The 18,908-nt window shown below is 43.2% G+C and overlaps 1 protein-coding gene across 2 annotated transcripts in view; it reads right to left on the minus strand.

Annotated features, from left to right (window-relative positions):
• The window catches only part of CPQ (carboxypeptidase Q), a 257,650-nt gene that overhangs the window by 158,135 nt on the left and 80,607 nt on the right, over positions 1–18,908 (minus strand). For both annotated transcript variants that reach the window (XM_075920338.1, XM_006123927.4), the window contains one exon: positions 10,986–11,193. In XM_075920338.1, coding sequence (XP_075776453.1) covers positions 10,986–11,193 — 208 coding nt within the window. The remainder of the gene's footprint in view (positions 1–10,985; positions 11,194–18,908) is intronic.

Here is an 18,908-nt window from a genome sequence, read left to right on the forward strand (position 1 = left end):
ATGCTTTAATTATTATTGTCTCTTTACAATATTAGTCACACTGAAACAATTCAATCAATGTACTGAACTGTTTCTTACAATAATGTAGATACTATGTTTCCAATATAAACTATTTAGGGATTCAGAAGCCATTGAGAATTGCAGGGCAAACTTTGCACAAATACTTACTCAGAAGCATTCTTTTACATGGTTTCAATTAGCTCTTGAATTTCAAATTGACAGTTTTGGTTTTAGATGTTTTTGCCAAGCTCTAGACCACGAAATTTCACATGTTTTTTGCTCTTAAATTTGCTAGACACCGTTGGCGGTTTGGAAAAAATGTTTTTGAAGCAACTAAGTTTACAGAATTAATTACTGTGCATCAACTGTTTGGTGTTTATATTATGATAACCCAATCTTCCTTTTAAATGAACTGCAGGCATTACTGTTATTACAAGCCATCCAGAAGGGCCGACAGTTTAGCTGAGTCCCTAGTCAAGGTAGGGTAGGCCTTGAAATTTAGCACTGACAACCTAGGAGATGAGGCAAACTTTCCTAAAGATGAGAAAATAAATAAAAGATAACAATGGGAAAGGTGGACAATAATCATGAAATGCCAATGAAGTGTAATTGTAGAAAACCCAAGATTAACACCACTTAAAATTAGTGGTTGCAGTATGACACTGCAAAATCTATAGACTCAAATAGGAATTTACCACTATAAAGATGGGATGTTTTTCCCATGGGACTCTGGATTTCATCCTGCATAGCTTCAGAACATTGGATTGTGCTCCTTCACTCAGCTCCAATCTAACTGGCCCTTAGATTGATCTGAGCTATAGACTGATAAATATAACAATATCAGCACATCAGTAGTATGTACGTGTGTGTGTGTATATGTGCACACGCGCATATGGTGCTTTTCATGTTGCATTAACAATAAGATCCCATCACACCATGAGATGACATATAGTCAATATGGAGGATAGTTGAAATCCCCCATTGTTATTATGTTTTCTGTGTTTTTAGTTTCTGTAATCTCCCTGAGCATTTCACAGTCACCATCACGATCCTGGTCAGCTGGTTGATCGTATATTCTCACTGCTATATTCTTATTAGGGATGTTAAGAACTAGTTGACTACCCAATAAGCAAATGCTTATCAGATAGCCAGTTGACTAGCTGACTAGTCAATTCCTTTGCCTTGCTGCCTCTGTCAGACAGAGGCAGCGAGTGGGGGAGAGGGGAAAACAGGGAGCACCTCAAAGTGGCAGCACCGCACAGCTGAGCCCAGGATCAGCTCTGTGGCGCTGCCGTGCGTGGAGCTTGGGTCAGCTGGAGAGTCCCCTGCTGACCCTGACACTGAGTCCCCCGCTGACCCCGGGCTCCATGCTGTGCTGCCACTTTGAAATGCACAAGAGCCCCGGCTGGGGACTCTTGTACATTTGAAAGATGGCCCGCATGCAGCCTGGAGTCAACGGGACCCACAGATAATTCTGCATTCTGGAAGTGCATATTGACTAGTCGATGGAAATTCCATTGACTACTCGACTAGTAAATTAACCGTTACTTAATATTCTTAATTCTTATTCTTTAAGCCTGGAATTTATATCCATAAAGATTTTGTGGTACTGTTTAATTTAGTATAGTTTACTCCATGTTTTCTTTCACATATAGTAACACTCCCCTCACCAGCACTACCTATTATGTCATTTGTATATCTTTTGTATCCTTATATTACCATGTCCAGGGATTATCATGGTTCCAAAAGCTTCTGTTATATCAGTATCCTCATTTAATACCAGGCATTCCAGTTCACCCACTTAGTATTTAGACTTCTTGCATTTCTATATACAAGAACTTCTATAATTTGTCAATATTTAGTTGACCTTCATATTAAACCTCATGACATCCCTAAGTCCAACAGAAAAAAAGAGGTTCTGTTCATTTAAGTTGGAATTAACATGAACACAAATCTTAAAGTAAAAATAAAAACATATGACTAACTCATTTAGATATATTTTATCTCTATTTCCTCTTGCTATCAGGCTGCTCCTTCTGTGAAGTGATGATCTGGCAGTTTCAAAAAACAAATCTCCTGGAGATGACTGAAATGAACTGCCATAGTTTTGGAAGAGGGAGGCTGGGGCCCAGTCTCAGCTTACAGCTACAGGAAAGAGGCCTAAACGGCAGGGCTTAGAAACAGTGCTTACAAACATTTTCAATATGGTAACTGAATGAGAGGTGTGAGAAACACACAGTGCAAAAGTTTAACAGTAGAATCCCCAACTTCATGGCACCAGACTTTTAAAATGTCCTTATTTATAGTTCTATCATATGCACAATTTGGTTTGACCAAATGCATTTGTGGAAGCCACATCAAAGAGCTAATGGATAAACATTTTGTGAACACGTTTAGAACTGACGACAGCCCATAAAACAACACTCTGTACAGGAGTGTTAAGCATCTCCAGTGACCTACTGGCAACCCCACTTTTTTGTTTAGCTACAAATGGCTCCTTACATGTATGCATCTATGTATGTGTATCACGGGGACATTTTTCATTTTCTTTTATCCCCTGGAGTTTTGCCCAGTATTGCAAATTGCAGAAGAAGATTGTTTCTTGATGTAGGGAAAGGAAGAGGAATGTGTAAGTACATAAACTTCCATTTCTCTTGTGGAGCAGGTTCTGTTATATTAATTACTTATTGGGAAGGAACTTCATGTTCCAGTACCTTAGTATCACTATGATTCAGGCCATTCCTAGGACTTGTCACTTACAAAGTATCCAGTCTAAAAGCTGGCTAAGTGGAAATGGAGCCGCATTTGTTCTATGAAAACAGAGGCACAAAAAGCAAGGTAAAGCAATCCTTCAATTGTTTTGTATGGTCCTAAATCAGCTAATGATACCCTTCTATTATGTTTTACAATATTTATACTAGATCAGATAATTAGTAACCATTTAAAATGTATATATTCTTCAGTGTACTTAGAACAGTATTTTTCTTCACTTATTACCTGGAAAATCAAGCACAGTGTGCAAAGTTCTCAACAGATGTTTATGTGGGAAAGGTATGAGTTCTCTGCTTTAAAGATTATTCAGGACATTGACTAATTTGCATTGGCATGATTAGAGCATTAATAACAGGCCTATAGTTTCCTGGATCACATTTTTCACTTTCTTAAAAATAGGAATTTTATTAACAATTCTCCAGAGGTCAATGCCCAAGTTTACAGATTCATTAATAATCCTTGTTACTGGCTTTGCAATGTCATCTGCCAGTTCCTTTAATATCTGGGCCTCCCAATTTAGTCCCATTAAACTGTTTGAGTTTGTCTTCCACCTCAGATGTGGTAATTTCTAATTCCTTATCCACACTTCCACTAGTCATCTTGCCATTACCAGTAAAATCTTCATTAGCATCATTAAAAAACTGCTGCAAAGTATTTGTCAGCTGCCAAGCCTGGCCCACAGTTTGAGAAACGCTGGCTTAAATGCAAGTAGCCCTGTGACCTGGCCCAATGCCGAGGGCAGGAACTGCTCTGGCCAGGCTGAACCCATGGCATAGGCCCGCCTGCATCAGCCAGGGGGATGCTGCAGCCCCGCTGAGCTGCTGGTTAATCATAACCAGTAAACATCACCCTGACCAGGGCACTGTACAGCCCATCTTTCTGAGGGGTATCAAAGTCCCGCTGGACAAGCTGTCTGGGTGCTGCTTCAGATGGTCTTCCATTCACTCCAGGTCCTGTGCCATTTCCTAGTGGCTGGTAGGAGAACCCAGGCCCACACACAACCCCAGGTTCCAGCCCAGGGACCCTAGGACTGGCAATCCAGGTCTGCTCAGGGTCACTCCCTGTTGCTTTCCCTGGGCTCCTCCTTATCTCACCCCTCTATAGCTGACCTACCTCTGGGTTTATTACCATAGCTGTTTCTTCCTCCATGCCTACATCAGCCTTCTTGGCTTCTTGCTGGACTTCCTGCTCCAGGACAGGCAATGGGGCTTACTGTCCCACTTTACTTCTTCCTTGTCCCCGATCAACTTCCTGTCCCTCTAGAGAGTGGTTATAAGTCCCTTCCTATAGCACCTCCTGCTCTCGCTGCCTGGCTTTGTTCTCCTAGCCCAGCTCCTCCCCCACTATGGCTTTCTCTACCCTTAGGTTTTATCAAGCACTGACTCCTCTTTGTGTGCAGCATCCAAGGTTAATAGGCCCCTTCTGGCCTACATTGACCAGTAAGGGTGATGCTGTAGAATATATTTAATTAAAAACATTTAAGAGGTCTCCATCATATCCAACTTGGATTCTGCTAGTCAGCAGTAAACTCAAAGCACTATGGCTGGGAAACCTCTAGTAGCTTTCTCCTCCAAAGTGATTTTGGCCCAAACAGACTCCGTATTATACATTTTCACAGTTGTTTGTAACAATAGTAGATAAAGTTTTCAAACCAATATGATTTCAACTTTGTGGTAGCCCTTTTAATAATGCTATGTATCTTTTGAGAAGATTTAAGAAGCTAGTATGACTTATAACTTAATTATATAATGGCAGGAGCACTACTACAGGGAAGATGGCATCATATCATCTCTTTAAAAGTGGACTTTTCTAACTCCTCTAAAATCAACAGGCTTCATTGTATTTCTTTGACATTTGGCATGTTTCATGAGGGTTCAATGTAGGGTGATTGTTCCAAATCTACAGTCATTTGAGCTAGGGGTTCTGGAGATAAAAACACCCAGGCAACCATTTTTTTTTTAAGTTTCTAGTTTGGTCAGAGCTAGAGATCAAACTATAGTAGTGATGTGGACATGGACATTGGGTGAAAGGCAAGCCACAACCCCACCCCTTCCACCCAAGGCTCCGCCCCTTCCATCTGAGGCCACACCCTCTCTGAGCCCAATCCTTCCGTGTCATGTGGAGAACTGGGGCTGCCATGCTGTGGCCCTGGCCTGGCCCTCCTGGTGGCAGGGGAAAGCCAGGCTGCTGCGCTGTGACCCAATCCCTTCCTAGCAGCCAGAGAAAGCCAGGTGCCATGCAGCCGCCATATCTCCCCCTGGCGGCTGGAGAAAGCCGAGCTGCCATGCAACGGCTCTATCCCATCCTGACGGCCAGGTGGAGCCGGGCTGCTAAGCTGCAGCTCATTTGTCCCAGGCAGCTGAGCTGCCTTCCCTGGCAGTTGGATGGAGTCATGCTGCTGCACCAGAGCTCTGGCCTTCTCTGGCAGCAGCCCCAGCCTTAGGCAGTCAGGTTTATAGGAAATTTTGGGAAAGCTATGCCTTCCTTTGCCTACATTACCGACTGCCCATGGATATGGATCAAAAAGTTCTCCATCTGTCAAGTTTTACACAAGATAGTGCATGGTACCAACTAAATCTTTGGGGAGACCCAAAGTGAAAATGGTATTTGAGAACATGTACATATTACAGTGTGTATGTGCCAATTTGGAAAAAAAGACAAAAGGGTTTCCATTCCTGATATTTTTTGCACTTTAAATTCAACTTATGTCAGTGCTCTAAAATCCTAATGGTTACCTCAGATTGCTTTGAAAATTGCTGGGTAGAGATTTTAGGACAGGGTAAGTGATCCAAATTTGAAGTTATTTGACCAAGAAATTCCTAAGTTATTGTGCCCCTCCAAAAACAAAAAAAACCCAAACCCAAACCAACCCCTATTTCTTCTTGTTGCCTTGTGCTGTTAAACTGAGAGGTACTAATGACTGGATGAATCACAAACATCTTGATAGCTGTGAACTCACCATTCAATTAACATATATAAGGATAAATTAATCACAAGGCCCTATGTCAGACAAAAGGAGTTTTTAACTGAGAGGCTGGAGGTTACTGCAATTTCATGGGGGGAATGTAATGTAAGTGTTTGGGGAGAAAAATTAGGCATGTGAATGCTTCTTGGAAGAGGAGGGGAGAAACACTGGGAGTTGAAGTGAAGGAGGCTCCCAGCTCTGCCAGTGCACATCCAGCAGTAAACAGATTTGTCAGTGTACCCTAATCCCACTGCATCCCAACCTTCCTGCACTCCAACCACCCTGTAGCTCACCCTTCCTGTACCTCCAGACTGCCAGTGCACCTCAAACACCCTGCAGCCCAATCCTAATTTAATTTTATCTCCTTTTAATATATGGAATCTTGTAGGTGAGTGAATGGGTTGTATAAGAAGGCAAAGAGCTTGTGTAACCCACACACCTATTGGGTGTGGTTCACTGTTCCATGAAGCGGCACTTAGATCACTTATGGAGAGAAATTTCTTCTACCGCCTTAGCTAAGACCTAGCAGGTTTTTAGCTTATGTTGTAGAGGCTCACACACGAAGCTCCAGAGATCCCAGGTTCGGTTCTGCCTGTTAGCATTACGTTTCAGCAGCTATTTGCATGTTAAAGGGGCATACTGGGGTACTGCTGAGTTAAGACAGCACGGGCAACCTTAACATTACATCTCTTGGTCTTCAGAAATTTCAGTTTTGCTAAGTTCATTGTTCTGCAAAGGGGGATCATACCACCAAGCAATCAAAATTTTTTGTTAACAGGGTTATTTTTTTCCTATTGAATTGTATTACATTGATATACATTACAATGCACAGTTGGACTGGCTCTGCATTATGTGGTGATCATCAAAGACAAATACTTCCTTTACATTTTCTACTTTAGGTGCCCAGTTAGTTGCATATTTGCTAATGGTGGTGCTTTGAAAGTCTCTGCTTACTGTTCAAAACATATGGCATTCGAATTTTTATAATACTTATGTTACTCTAAGTAGATTTCTCACTCATTTTCAGAAGACCAAATCTGCTATTGTTTTATAGCAAAATTTAAATTGCTACTTTAACTCATGAAAACAGCACCTTTCTATTCCATCAAGCTTTTAATGCATTCCAAGATTCTTAGGCTTAAAAAGTGCACTGTAAGAGTTTAATTCTACATTGCATTTGATTGCACAAATAGTTGGATGGTTCCAATTTTTATCAGAGTTAACAAAGTATCATTTGTATGGCAAAACATGCATTAACTTCCCATGAGAAACAAGTACTGAAAACTCTCAATGTTCACTTGTTTTATTTTCTGTTTCTTAGGTTACACTTTCAAAGGTATATGTGGCACCATTTCCATTAACGTCAGCAGGATTCTTGTGGCTAAATAGCCACCTAGAGTTTCAAAAACCTTTGCTGCTCTGTTCAAGAACATTTCCTTGGGCTATTGAAAGAGACAGGTGAAGAAAGCCACAGAGAACATACATGGATGAGCCTCCTGCTTTAAATCTTTTAGAGATTTAAAATTTCTGAACATAATATTGCTTGCGGTGAAATACTATAATTTTGAAATACACAAGGAAGGGTAAATACAATAGCTACTCAAAAGTGTTGCTAAAGTTCACATGACAAATTAGGAGATAACTAACAATCTTAAGAGTTAAGACTTTGTTCTTTATTCAGTAAAGTTGTGTTTCATGTAGCTAAATTCATAACTGATAGTATATTAAACACTCAACCACAATGGAAGCTTAATCATTTAGCAGAAAAAAGGATTATACTTACTTCTTTCTAGGGTTCCTAGCAGTCACAATTCAAAGCTGTAGCTAAAACTATAAGGTTATTAAAGGACAAAACACTGTTAAAGCAAATAAAAATACGAAAGAAGATTTTAAAGGACTCTGATAAAGATACAGTACTCTTATTTCATTAAAATTAAAAAACCCTGAAGCTAAAAAAAAAAAAAAAAAAAAAAAAGAATTCTGGCTTAGTTGATTCATTTTAGCATGGATTTCTAATGCTGCTATAGTTAAGATTATATCAGCATTTCCATTTTAAATGTACAACCAAAAAAATTCATTCCATGATGTCACTTGGCATAAAAAGGCCACATCTCAGGACACATCTACCACCACAAATTTGGTTTGGCTCATTTTAAGCTATAAAACTGGAAATTACAAAAGTGGAAAAAGTGGGAAAAAAATCTTAAGATAGTAGCTTCCAATTTAAAAACAGCTAACATTTAAACTGAACTTGCAGCTAGCTAGCTAGGTTCACCAGTACATTATTCAACTACACTGAACTACTGTGCTGATCAGAAGCAATTAGCTGATTAAAGGGCTAATTGTTTTTTATATTAAAAATTAAGTTATTCCAAACTGACATTGGGATAAGAGGGAAGGTCATTTCATGGACTGACAACGTTAAAAGATAGGAGACGAAGGGTGGGAATAAATGGTCAGTTTTCGGAACGGAGAGAGGTCAATAGTGGTATTTCCCAGGGGTCTGTACTGGGACATATCCTATTAAATATATAATATTCTCTCTATATTATTCTCTCTATATATTACATATATATTAGAGATTTGTGCGTTGGTCTGCCTGAGAGTTTGTCTGTCTGCAAGTCTGTTTGTTCAAGAATTCCTCCCAAATGGTAAGAGTTAGGACCACCAAATTTGGTATGTAGTTTCCTCCTTTCCTAACTTAAATCAAGGTCAGGGTTTGGTTGTTCCAGCAAAATGGGATTTGCCTGGAATTCTATTTTTTTCATAACATGGAAAGGGAGGGGCAAAGAAAGGAGGGATGTGATACTAACAATCACCACTGGATGCAGTGAACACAGAGGGGGAGGCCACTCTCCATGGGCACTGGCTCCTGCCTGCCCTTCCCCCCACTCTGCTGCCTCTGGATTTAGAGGCAGCAGTGTGAGTGGGTAAACCACACCTTAGGAGCCGGTGCTCGTGCTTCCCCGGCAGCAGCATGGGGAAGGGAGAAGGCAGGACCGCAGAAGTTACCACCCCCTGTGTGTAAATCTGTAACCACTGACATTTTCAGCAGTTACATGCTTACCCAAATAAACACATTATAACATCCCTAATGTTAACTATAGTGAAGGGAAATTGGGAGGGAAACTTATTTATTTATTTGTAAACTTGGAATGTTACATGATTTTAGTCAAATTGTTTTAGTTAAATTGTCTCAACAACTATGATTCATGAACTCTTCCCCAACTGAAATGTGATAGTGGGGAAAGAGTCATTTTGCTGTTCTCATTTCTAGGGATGTAAAATCTGATTTAACCATTTAAACGTTATGGTTAATCAGTTAAATGGGATCCTGCAGGCAGTATTGTTAGTTTTACATATGTAAAGTGATCTCTGGATGTAGTTACACCACCCAGGGAGTGGCCAGTTGCCTGCCACTGGTCCTGGTAAGTGGCCCCTCTAACCCAAACCCTGCTCCCTGGCTGCAGTGTCAGATAGGGAGAGGAGAAATCCCCGCCATTTCCACTGCTGAGGCCCTCCCAGGAGTACTGCCATGATTGGGCAGCACAGCCCGGGCCCTTCCCCCAGGACCCACTGCCCCCCTCCTGCCAACACCACTTGGCCACCCAGTATGGCCACAGTCAACTGGCTTGCATGGACCCCCTTCTTTCCTGCCCTGGAGGCCTGTGTGGCCCCCTGCCCATACGCTGGGCACAAGGAGTGCTGGTGGGAGGCCTGCATTGCTCCCGAACTCTGGGCTGGGCCTGGGAAGTGCCAGCAGGAGGCCTGCATGGGCCACCCCTAGCCTGGGGAGCACTGGCAGAAGGCCTGCGCAGCCACCCGCCCACTCCCAACCCATCCCCGCAACCTTCAGCCCTCTCCCCCTCAGCCCCAGTCCAGGCCCTGCTGCTGGCCTGTGTCCCTCCCCCACCCATAGCCCTGAGAAGGGCCCAGGGAGTGCCAGCAGGAGGCTGGCATACCTGTTATAGTTGCCTGCGTCCGAGCCAGGAACACCTGATATGTCATCTAGTATATTCATAAATGATCTGCAGAAAGGGGTAAATACTGAGGTGGCAAAATTTGCAGATGATACTAAACTACTCAAGATAGTCTACTTTGGGCTTAACTGTGAAGAGCTTCAAAAGGATTTCACAAAACTAGGTGACTGGGCAACAAAATGGCAGATTAATTTTAATGTTGATAAAATAATGCATATTAGAAAACATAATCCCAACTCTACAAATAAAATGATGGGGCTAAATTGGCTGTTACCACTCAAAAGAGAGATCGTGGAGTTACTGTGGATTGTTCTCTGAAAACATCCATTCAATGTGCAGCAGCAGACAAAAAAAACCAAACAGAATGTTAGGAATCATTACGAAAGGAATAGAGAATAAGGGTGCATCTAGACTGGTGGGTTTTTCCCAGTCTAGAGAAACTCCACCACGTCCAGGGAATGCATTTGCTCTTCTGCTTTTTTTTTTTTTTTTTTTTACAGAAGAGCAAACGTGCTCTTTCAGAGAGCCCTGTATACCTCATTCTATGAGGAATAAGGGCTCCTCTAAAAGAGGAGGCTTTTCCGCCATTTGGCCCCATCTAAATGGGGCCAAATGGCGGAAAAGCCTCTTCTGCAAAAGCTATCGGAAAAAACTACACAAATTGTGGAGTGCAATTTGCGTTGCTTTTTCCGACAAAGGACTCTAGCCAAGACCTAGCCTAAGACAGAGTATATAGCATCGCCTCTATATAAACCCACGTCATGCCCACATCTTGAATACTGTGTGCAGATGTGCTTGCCTCATCTCAAAAAAAGTTCAGAAAATGGCAACAAAAGTGATTAGGAGTATGAAATGGCTGCCACATGAGGAAAGATTAATGAGACGGACTTTTCAGCTGGGAAAAGAGACAACTGGGGATATGACAGAAGTCTATAAAATCAGTTAATTTCTATTAAGTATTTTTGTTAAAGGCAAGTAGTCACACAAGGAATAAACTATTTGCATAAAGATGAACTTGCGACACAGCTGAAAATAAAAAGGAGCAAACCTAATCCAAGTTCCATATTATTTCACCTGAGTGTTCTCCCCTTAGAATCCAGAAGTTCTTTACGCAGGTGTGACACACTCTCCTGTATACCAAGGCAGAATTTGGCCTGCTGTTTTGAAAGCAAATATTAAAAGCCAAGTTCTACAGAGTGCAGTAGGCTGGCAAATGAAAATTACTAGTTTTCAAATATAAATCACTCTTATTCCAGATTCACACTGACCTGTTCTGGGTACTTGCTCCCAACTATTTCTGCCACAGTGTTAAAGGAAACAGAATCAGGATAGGTCTTGGCTCCCATCTTCAGGGTTACAACAATCTTGGTACCTCGGGAAGATATCCGTGCCATCATTTCAGCATCTTCTATTGAAATGCAAGCTGTCGGAATCTTAGGCACATCAGATTGGTATGCCTGCCACCCAGTGTGAGGGCTACAATAATAATAAAAAAAAGATTGTGTTAATGATCTAATTTTGTAGGTTATTTTAACTAGTCTAAAATTATTAACAGAGCATGTTTCATGTATTATTTATTAGCAAATAAAGCTACATTCAATAGCAGTTTAGGTTCCAGAGGGGCACACTTCATTCACCCAAAAGCTTAAGACTAGAAATAAGAAGCTGAAGGGGAAGACTGATGTATGTCATATTACCAACAACACTACTGATGAAGTATCCAGTCCTCCTTAAGGCTTTCACTAACCCCTCCAACAGATATCCAAAAGCTCTACATACTCCAACTTCATCAAACTTGCACTCTAACACAAAACTATAACAGTAACCTCCCATGCTTTTGTAACCATTGTATCAATAGATCAGCACATCTGACTGTCTCACATTCATGCACCTGGGAAGTTATTCAGCCTTAACTACTGTGGCAGAATTCGATTTAAATGATAAATGTTGGTTAACAGCGATTTCAGCTGCCTCACTGAAATCAATGGAAAAGGGCAGATGAGTGCAGCTTTCTCCCTGCACTTCATGCCTGCAGGGGTCACTGGCTCTGTGGCAGAGCAGGAAGCCTTCTGAAAGAGTGAGTGAAAAGGGCTGTGACAATAGAGTGCTCCTTGCACAAGGCCAGGGCCAGCAACACCTGACTCCTGAAAGCAAAAGGAACGCGAAGGACGGAGCCGAGACCCCCAGCCAAGACGAGGAGAAGGAGGAGCCCTAGATTGTGGGGAAGGCCATTCCATTGCTGAAGGAATTCCCTACCCAGAGAGGAACTATTCAGCAGTCAGGTGGCCTGGCCCACAGCTGAGGGTTTCTTGTTCTCTTTGCAGCCTGGTTCTGGGGGAGAGGGGTCTCTGCTCTGCCAGGTCAGGGCCACAGACTCCCCCAGACTTTGTGTCCCAGTGTCTGGGGCATCTCAACTATGCAGGGAGCCTCTTGCAGTCCCATGGTCAATACTGGGAACCCCTGGCCACCAGCAGTCCCCTAACTCAATCTTATCTCCTCCCAATTTCCCACAACCGTCAAAATAAAAAGTTAAATATTTTTTTAAATTAAACATTGATGTTAATCATCAACATTGCAAAGAATTTAAAAAAAATAGTTTTCTGCCAAGCCTACTGTTAACAGAGCCAAGGTCAGTGTGACCCAGGAACCCTTGACGCCAAGTGGCAGAGGGCACATAGGGTTTTGTAAGAGTCCCTGGGGTCAGATGTATTATAACAATGTACTGCAGCGTGTTATGTGAGGTCACTTCCAAGAGCTAGTAGCCCAATGGTTCAGGGGTGGCAAGTTGTAGGACCCAGGATACCCAGGCCCCAGGAATATTCAGGCTCCGTGGGACCCAGCTCCACCAGTGTTCGAGGGAGGGAGCTCCACCAGTGTTGAGGGAGAGCCGAGTCTCTCCCCTAGCCATGTCTGCTGTCCCCTGCATGCCTCTCCCCTAGCTCACGAGCCATCTGTCCCCACAAGCAGCAGCATGGGGGCAGAAAGAGGGAAATGGGAGCCAGTGCTGGCAGGAGAGACATCAGAATGGAAGACAATAATGTACTGTCTTATTTGAGGAGCAGTCATATGACTGATTTCATGGAAAATTAACACAATGAGACCAGGAAACTCTCTCAGAAAATTTCAGAATCCAATCACAATCTGAGTCTCAAGAAAATGAGTGTTTTAATGGAGTCTAGAGAACGAAAACATTTCCACTAAACATAGTGCCCATATCTCATAGCCAGGGCCGGCTTTAGGCCGATTCCACCGATTCCCCCGAATTGGGCCCCGCGCCTAAGAGGGCCTCGCACCCTAAAGCAAGTGGTCACCAACCGGTCGACTGCCGGAATTGGAGCGCGGTGGCTTTGTGAGTCAAGCCCAGGGGTTTCTCTGTGCCGCAGGAGAGGGGGTCGGCCCCAGGGTTTGGCCAGGGGCGGGAAGGCGGGACATGACTCTGCCCTGTAGCTGGGAAATTAAAGGGGCTATGACTCTTTTTTTGTGTGTGTGGTGGGGTTTTTTTTTTTGTTGTTCAACAAAAATCTTGGCTGCTGGGGCCCCGTCAAAACTGTTCAAATTGGGCCCCACACTTCCTAAAGCCAGCCGTGCCCATAGCCTAAGCAGGAGAGAAGAATCACCCCAAGTGTCAGCTCTGAGTGTCTACTATTCAAGAGAGCACTGAGAGGACATAGTTCCCATTATAAGACTATACTAGCTATTTGGGTTGAAATGTTCTGTGCTGAGTGTCTGGCGTAGGGTGAGGTGGGGTATTTTCGGTTTGGTTTGATTCGTTTTTTTGTGGAAATTTTCAGTCAAAATGGTTCGGACACTTTCAAGAAAGCTAATGAAGAGAACATAATTTTATCTTTGCCCCTCTGGTAACTGTTTCTTTGAAAATCTCTAGTACCCTCCCTCCACACACACAAGTTGGAGCAGAGTCTTGAACCTTGGCTGCCAATGGCCTGTGTGTTACAGATCTCCATCCTTGTGAAATGCAATCAAATTTGGCCAAATTATAAGCTTTTTAAAAATGGCATGTTCAATACTGTCCTATTACAACTTTACAGCTAATTCCCCCATCCCCCACCCCAGATAAAATGTGCACTGGGCATGCTCCTTTTTAGGGCACAGGCTTTAACTGCAGCTCTGTGCTGCTGGGGCCATCTCCTGGCACCCTATTTGACAAGAGAAAGATTGTCTCTTCTGTGTTCTCAGAGCAGGTCATGGTGATACCAAGGCAGCATAGAGGAGGAATGTGCCCAATTCAAATGCAGAGGAGAGAAGAGCTGGCGGGAGGAATAGATTACAACAAGGAGCTTGGCAGATGGGGGGGAAAGGAAAATGGGGACTGGCTGGGCAAGGAGATTAGGACTAGGAGCAAGGAGGCTATGAGGAGATACAGATGTGAAAATGAATCAGAGTGGCTGGGAAGAACTGGGATTATTGGACAAGAAGGCTGGGACTGGGATGAGAAGTCTGAGGAGTAGGGATTGGAAATGGCTAGGTAAGGAGAGTGGGAATGGAACAAGGAGCCAGGCGTGAAATGAGAAAGTGATACTATCCCATATAAGAAACAGGAAATTGAAGCAAAGAGAGATTAAGGTAAAAATATCCACCAATTTTGGATGCTCAATGTGAGGTACCTGAAATCTGATTTTCAGAGTATTTGCCATATTATATAGAATTATGTGACTCTGACAGCAGCCAGTATGGCTGATTGCAGGGCCACTCAAGCAGATGACTCCAGTGCCAGCTGCTCAGGTGGCCTCTGGTACAGCCATACCTGCCAGACCATGGGTTCCCAAACTGGGGGGCGTGCCCCCCTGGGGGAGGCGTGAAGAAATTCCGGTAGGGGCTTGAGGCAACCCAGCCCCCTCTTCCCCAAGTTGTGCTGCTATTTTTGTTTTTTGGCCCCGGTCAGTTCCTTTTTTTTCCTCAAGTTTTGCTGCTATTGGGGACAGGGGGCGTGAAGGTTTCTCAAAAATCAAAAAGGGGGCGTGATGCCAAAAAGTTTGGGAACCACTGTACCAGACAGATAGCCAGACGCTTGGGCACTCCTATAGCCGGATGCACCAGCCCGCTGCTTGTGCTGCTCCGGGCAGCTGGCTCTGGGGACTACCTGAGCAACAGGCCCTTCCACCGCATCCCAAGTGGTGCTCCTGGGATGCTCCCCTCAATTGCAACTGCTACCCCAAGATTTAGTCAGATTATGTATAGTAAAAGTCACAGGCAGGTCACGGGATGTGAATTTTTGCTTATTGCCCATGACCTGTCCATGACTCTTACTAAAAATACCCATGACTATATCATAGCCTTAATTATATAACACTGTATATCTTCAAAGTAGTTTCTATTCATCTCAGCAGGGATATCCTTAGGATTTATGGGGCCTTATACTGTGTTGTTGAAGTGGTGCCCTAAGCCCAACACAGCCCAGGAGATGGGGAGGGGGGTGAATGACAATTTTTTTAGAAATGTGATTTTATAATCTTCAGCAACATACTAATGAAATATTTTAAAGCAAATTTTAAATTAAGGTCCTGTAGAATAAGGGTATGTCTACACCGTGAAGATTTTAGCAACAAGACTGTGTCAACACAGCCTTGTCGCTAAAAGTCAGCTTGTGTGAAGGCTGTTTTTCAGTACTTTTGCCAACAAAATACTCCCTCGCCCAGTGAGGGGGTTCCTACATCAGAAAGGAACCCTGTAGCAAGGGCAGGGACAGAATCTAGTTACCCAGCATTCTATTGCTTCCCCTTTGATCCCATGCTTTCTGTTCCTGCAACTTCCTACCTCATACACTATACACCATCCAAACTCTGTGACAAATGATGCAGGGGTTCTATGACAACAGCCTCCATCAGTAGGCCATTCTGATTTATTCCCAAAGCACTATCCATCCTGTGCACTGAATGAGTAAGGGGATCTACATAGGGGAAAAATGTCATCATGTAACAAAGACTGTATCACAATGAATATGGACAAGAAGGCTGAAGTTGCACGGGCAACCTTAATTCTGATATTCCTTTACTTTTGAGTGAGTGACTGTGTAATCTTAATAATAACTCCTGCGAGTGGGGCTGCTCCGACTGGCCAGCACTGCTGCAGCTGCTCTGGCCAGTGCAGGGCCATTGAGGTCAATGGCCTGCGTGGTGCAGGGTTGTTGAGGCTGGCGGGCCTGGGGTTAATGGCTAAGGTGGCTTAACCTTTTACATGCCAACTAGTGAGATAAGGTTGTAAGGACAGATTTAACTGCTGCTTTCAAACCAGATCAGACATACTAACCATTTTCTGAGCAGTATTTGGGGGGGTTGTTTGTCTGTTTGTTGCATGTTAAAAATGCCTCACTCTGGACCACTCATTGTCTTGGGGAAATATTAGTACTGTGTTTAGCAATTTAAGCATGCAGCTTGTCAGAGATGAGCAAGTTTACATGAAACTAATTTTACACTTTCACACATTTAATAAGAATTCAGAAGATAAATCCTTGCGTAACTGCCTGCAGGCAGATTCAAACCTGGGACCTCTGGAGCTTAGTGGAGGAGCCAGCTGGCTCTTAGCTTAGGCTGCAGAGCAAACTCATTCTTATCTCTTGCTGTAAGTGGTCTAAATGACACTACATGGGACAGTGAAGCACACCCTATAGGTGTGTGTTACACTTGCTTTCTCAAATTCTTCCGGACGGGATAACAACATTGGAAAATTCTTTGTAAGAAAACATTTCCAGTAGCTAAGGAATCAATCTGATTACTTGACAGATCTTTTCAATGTTTTTCATACGATTCTGTAAAAAAGCCTCTTGCCATCTAGACAACATTAATGAAACACATTACACTAATAACCCTGTGCCTTTACAACAAACATTTAAAGAACACCCATCATTTTCAGAAAGAATTGAAGTAGTTTTAGTATTAGTGCTATTGAGCTATATGAGCTCAAATACATTTCTTCTCCTTTCTAGTCACATTTTCCTCTTTCTTTTCAAATGTTTTTATGCCACAGTGGAGATAAGAGACCTGCACAAATGAGAGGAGTAATGTGTGTCTTTAGTGACTAAACACACATTGCTATAAAATGCACAATTATTGGTCCTCAAGATTCTTTGAGCCACACCAGTCTTCACTGGTACTTATAAATACAGTGAGTACAAAAGTTTGACAGAACTGGGGTTCTTAAGTTGTTGGTGAGGTTTTCAATTAGTTTAGTAGCTTTCTCTTAAAGGGCTCAAAATACTATTCAAAGATTACAGTCCTGATTCAGCACAGTACATGTTTCAAAAATTTTTGAATCAGACCCTATCATTTCAACTTCACAGCCCTAATCAGTCAAAACTCTTAGTGTAATCTTTTCAACTGAATTAAGTTAATGACATTTTGCCTAAGTAATAACAACAGTACTGTGGTCTATATGCAAACAGAGACGCTTCACCCACCACTAAATTTCAGTCATCTGCGTGTGAGGCAGCACAATGTACAACAAGGAAGCAAAAACGTATTTTAGTCTAAGGTTCTTTCATAAATCCCTGATCTAAAAAATGCCACAGGGCCTCATAGGTCCAGGTAGAGCAAACATGATTTCAGTCTAAGTTCTCATCTGAAAAGATATACACAGCTACATCACATGAAACTCAGTACCTGGTGGCCAAAGGCGTCTATGTTTAATGTGCTATACCATCCTCTCTGGGTAGGATATTAGCTATGACTCATTAGCCCAAACATTGCATAGTTTTTTTTGTTTTGTCCTTTAAAATACTGTAATGTCACAAAAAATTGAAAAGTATGATCAGACACAACATTTTTCAAATTATAACAATTTTCTGCTACATTACTAGAAATTATGCTTAGAATTTTGTGGTGTGTTTTGGGGCTTTACTCAAGATGTTGATAAGTTTCCAATAATCAAAATGAACGATAAATGACAACTCCTCTTATATCTGTTCACATTCTGATAAAGCACAAACTACAAGTGATATAAACATCAAGAACAATTTCAAAACCTGCAGTAGTGGAGTGTTTGCCCCACAGGGGCCAGAAGGGGTCAAAGTAGACTGAAGGGAGCCTGCACAGAACCCCTGCCAATCAGGGAGAGGCTTAGAGGGAGCCAATCAAAAGGCAGCTTACTGGGGAAACCCTGGTTATAAGGAGATGCTCAGTTGGGTCTTGACAAGGGTAGGGTTGCCAGGTGTCCGGTTTTGAACCGGACAGTCAAGTATTTGAGTTTTCTGTTCGGGAAACAAATTGAGAAAATATAAATGTCCGGTATTTTCTAAATAAGATGTAATGTAGATTGTGATGTAATGTCAAGTGTGTCCGGTATTTTTGTTGAAACCATCTGGCAACCCTAGACAAGGGAGAATGTGGGACTGGTTCCCACAAGGAAGCACCTTAGCGAGACCTGTGCTGGGCAGGATCAGGGGAGTGGGAAAGAGACTCCAGCCTTACCTGCCAGGCTGCAGGCCTTGATATAAGGGCTAGGAGGGTGCAAAGGTCACAGGGGAAGTGGCCCAGGGAACAGGAGGAAGTTAAGGAACAGTGATGGAGGGCAAGACGAGGTTGTACCCAGAGGGTCCCTGGGCCAGAGTAGTGGGTGGGCTTGGGTCCCCCCCCTTACACCACCCCTTGTCACCAGGGAGAGTGGCCTATACATACTATGCCTTGCCTCTAAGGCTAGGGGCTAGACTTTGGGTCTTCATTTGGCCACAGTGACAGGTAAGACTGAGGATTACTGATACCCCTGGAAGGGACTGAGGGTATGTCTACACTACAGCGCTAGTTCGAACTAACTTAGTTCGAATTAGTTAATTCGAACTAAGCTAGTTCGAACTAACGCATCTAGAACTAAAAACTAGTTCGAACTAGCGTTTTGCTAGTTCGAACTAGTAAGTCCACATTGAGTGGACTCTGAACAGGGCTTAAGGATGGCCGGAAGCAGTGCCGGCAGGGCATAAAAGGAGGACTTAGAGCATGGAGATACTGTCTCAGGCTAGCCGAGGGCTGCGCTTAAAGGGTCCCGACCCCCACCCCGGACACACAGTTCTAAGGGGTGCCCCGCTTGCAAAGAAGTTCTGGCTTGGAGTGCCCTGAGTGCCCACACTGGGCACATCACACCACTTGGCCATCAGCCCGGCTGCACTTGCCTCAGGCTGCCATCTGGGGAGAGGGAGTAATTGGGGGGCTGCAGGAGAGCTTCCACCCCCAGAAGCCCGCAGAGCC

The sequence above is a fragment of the Pelodiscus sinensis genome, chromosome 2 (assembly GCF_049634645.1).
Source record: "Pelodiscus sinensis isolate JC-2024 chromosome 2, ASM4963464v1, whole genome shotgun sequence".
In the NCBI taxonomy this organism is placed as follows: Eukaryota; Metazoa; Chordata; order Testudines; family Trionychidae; genus Pelodiscus; species Pelodiscus sinensis.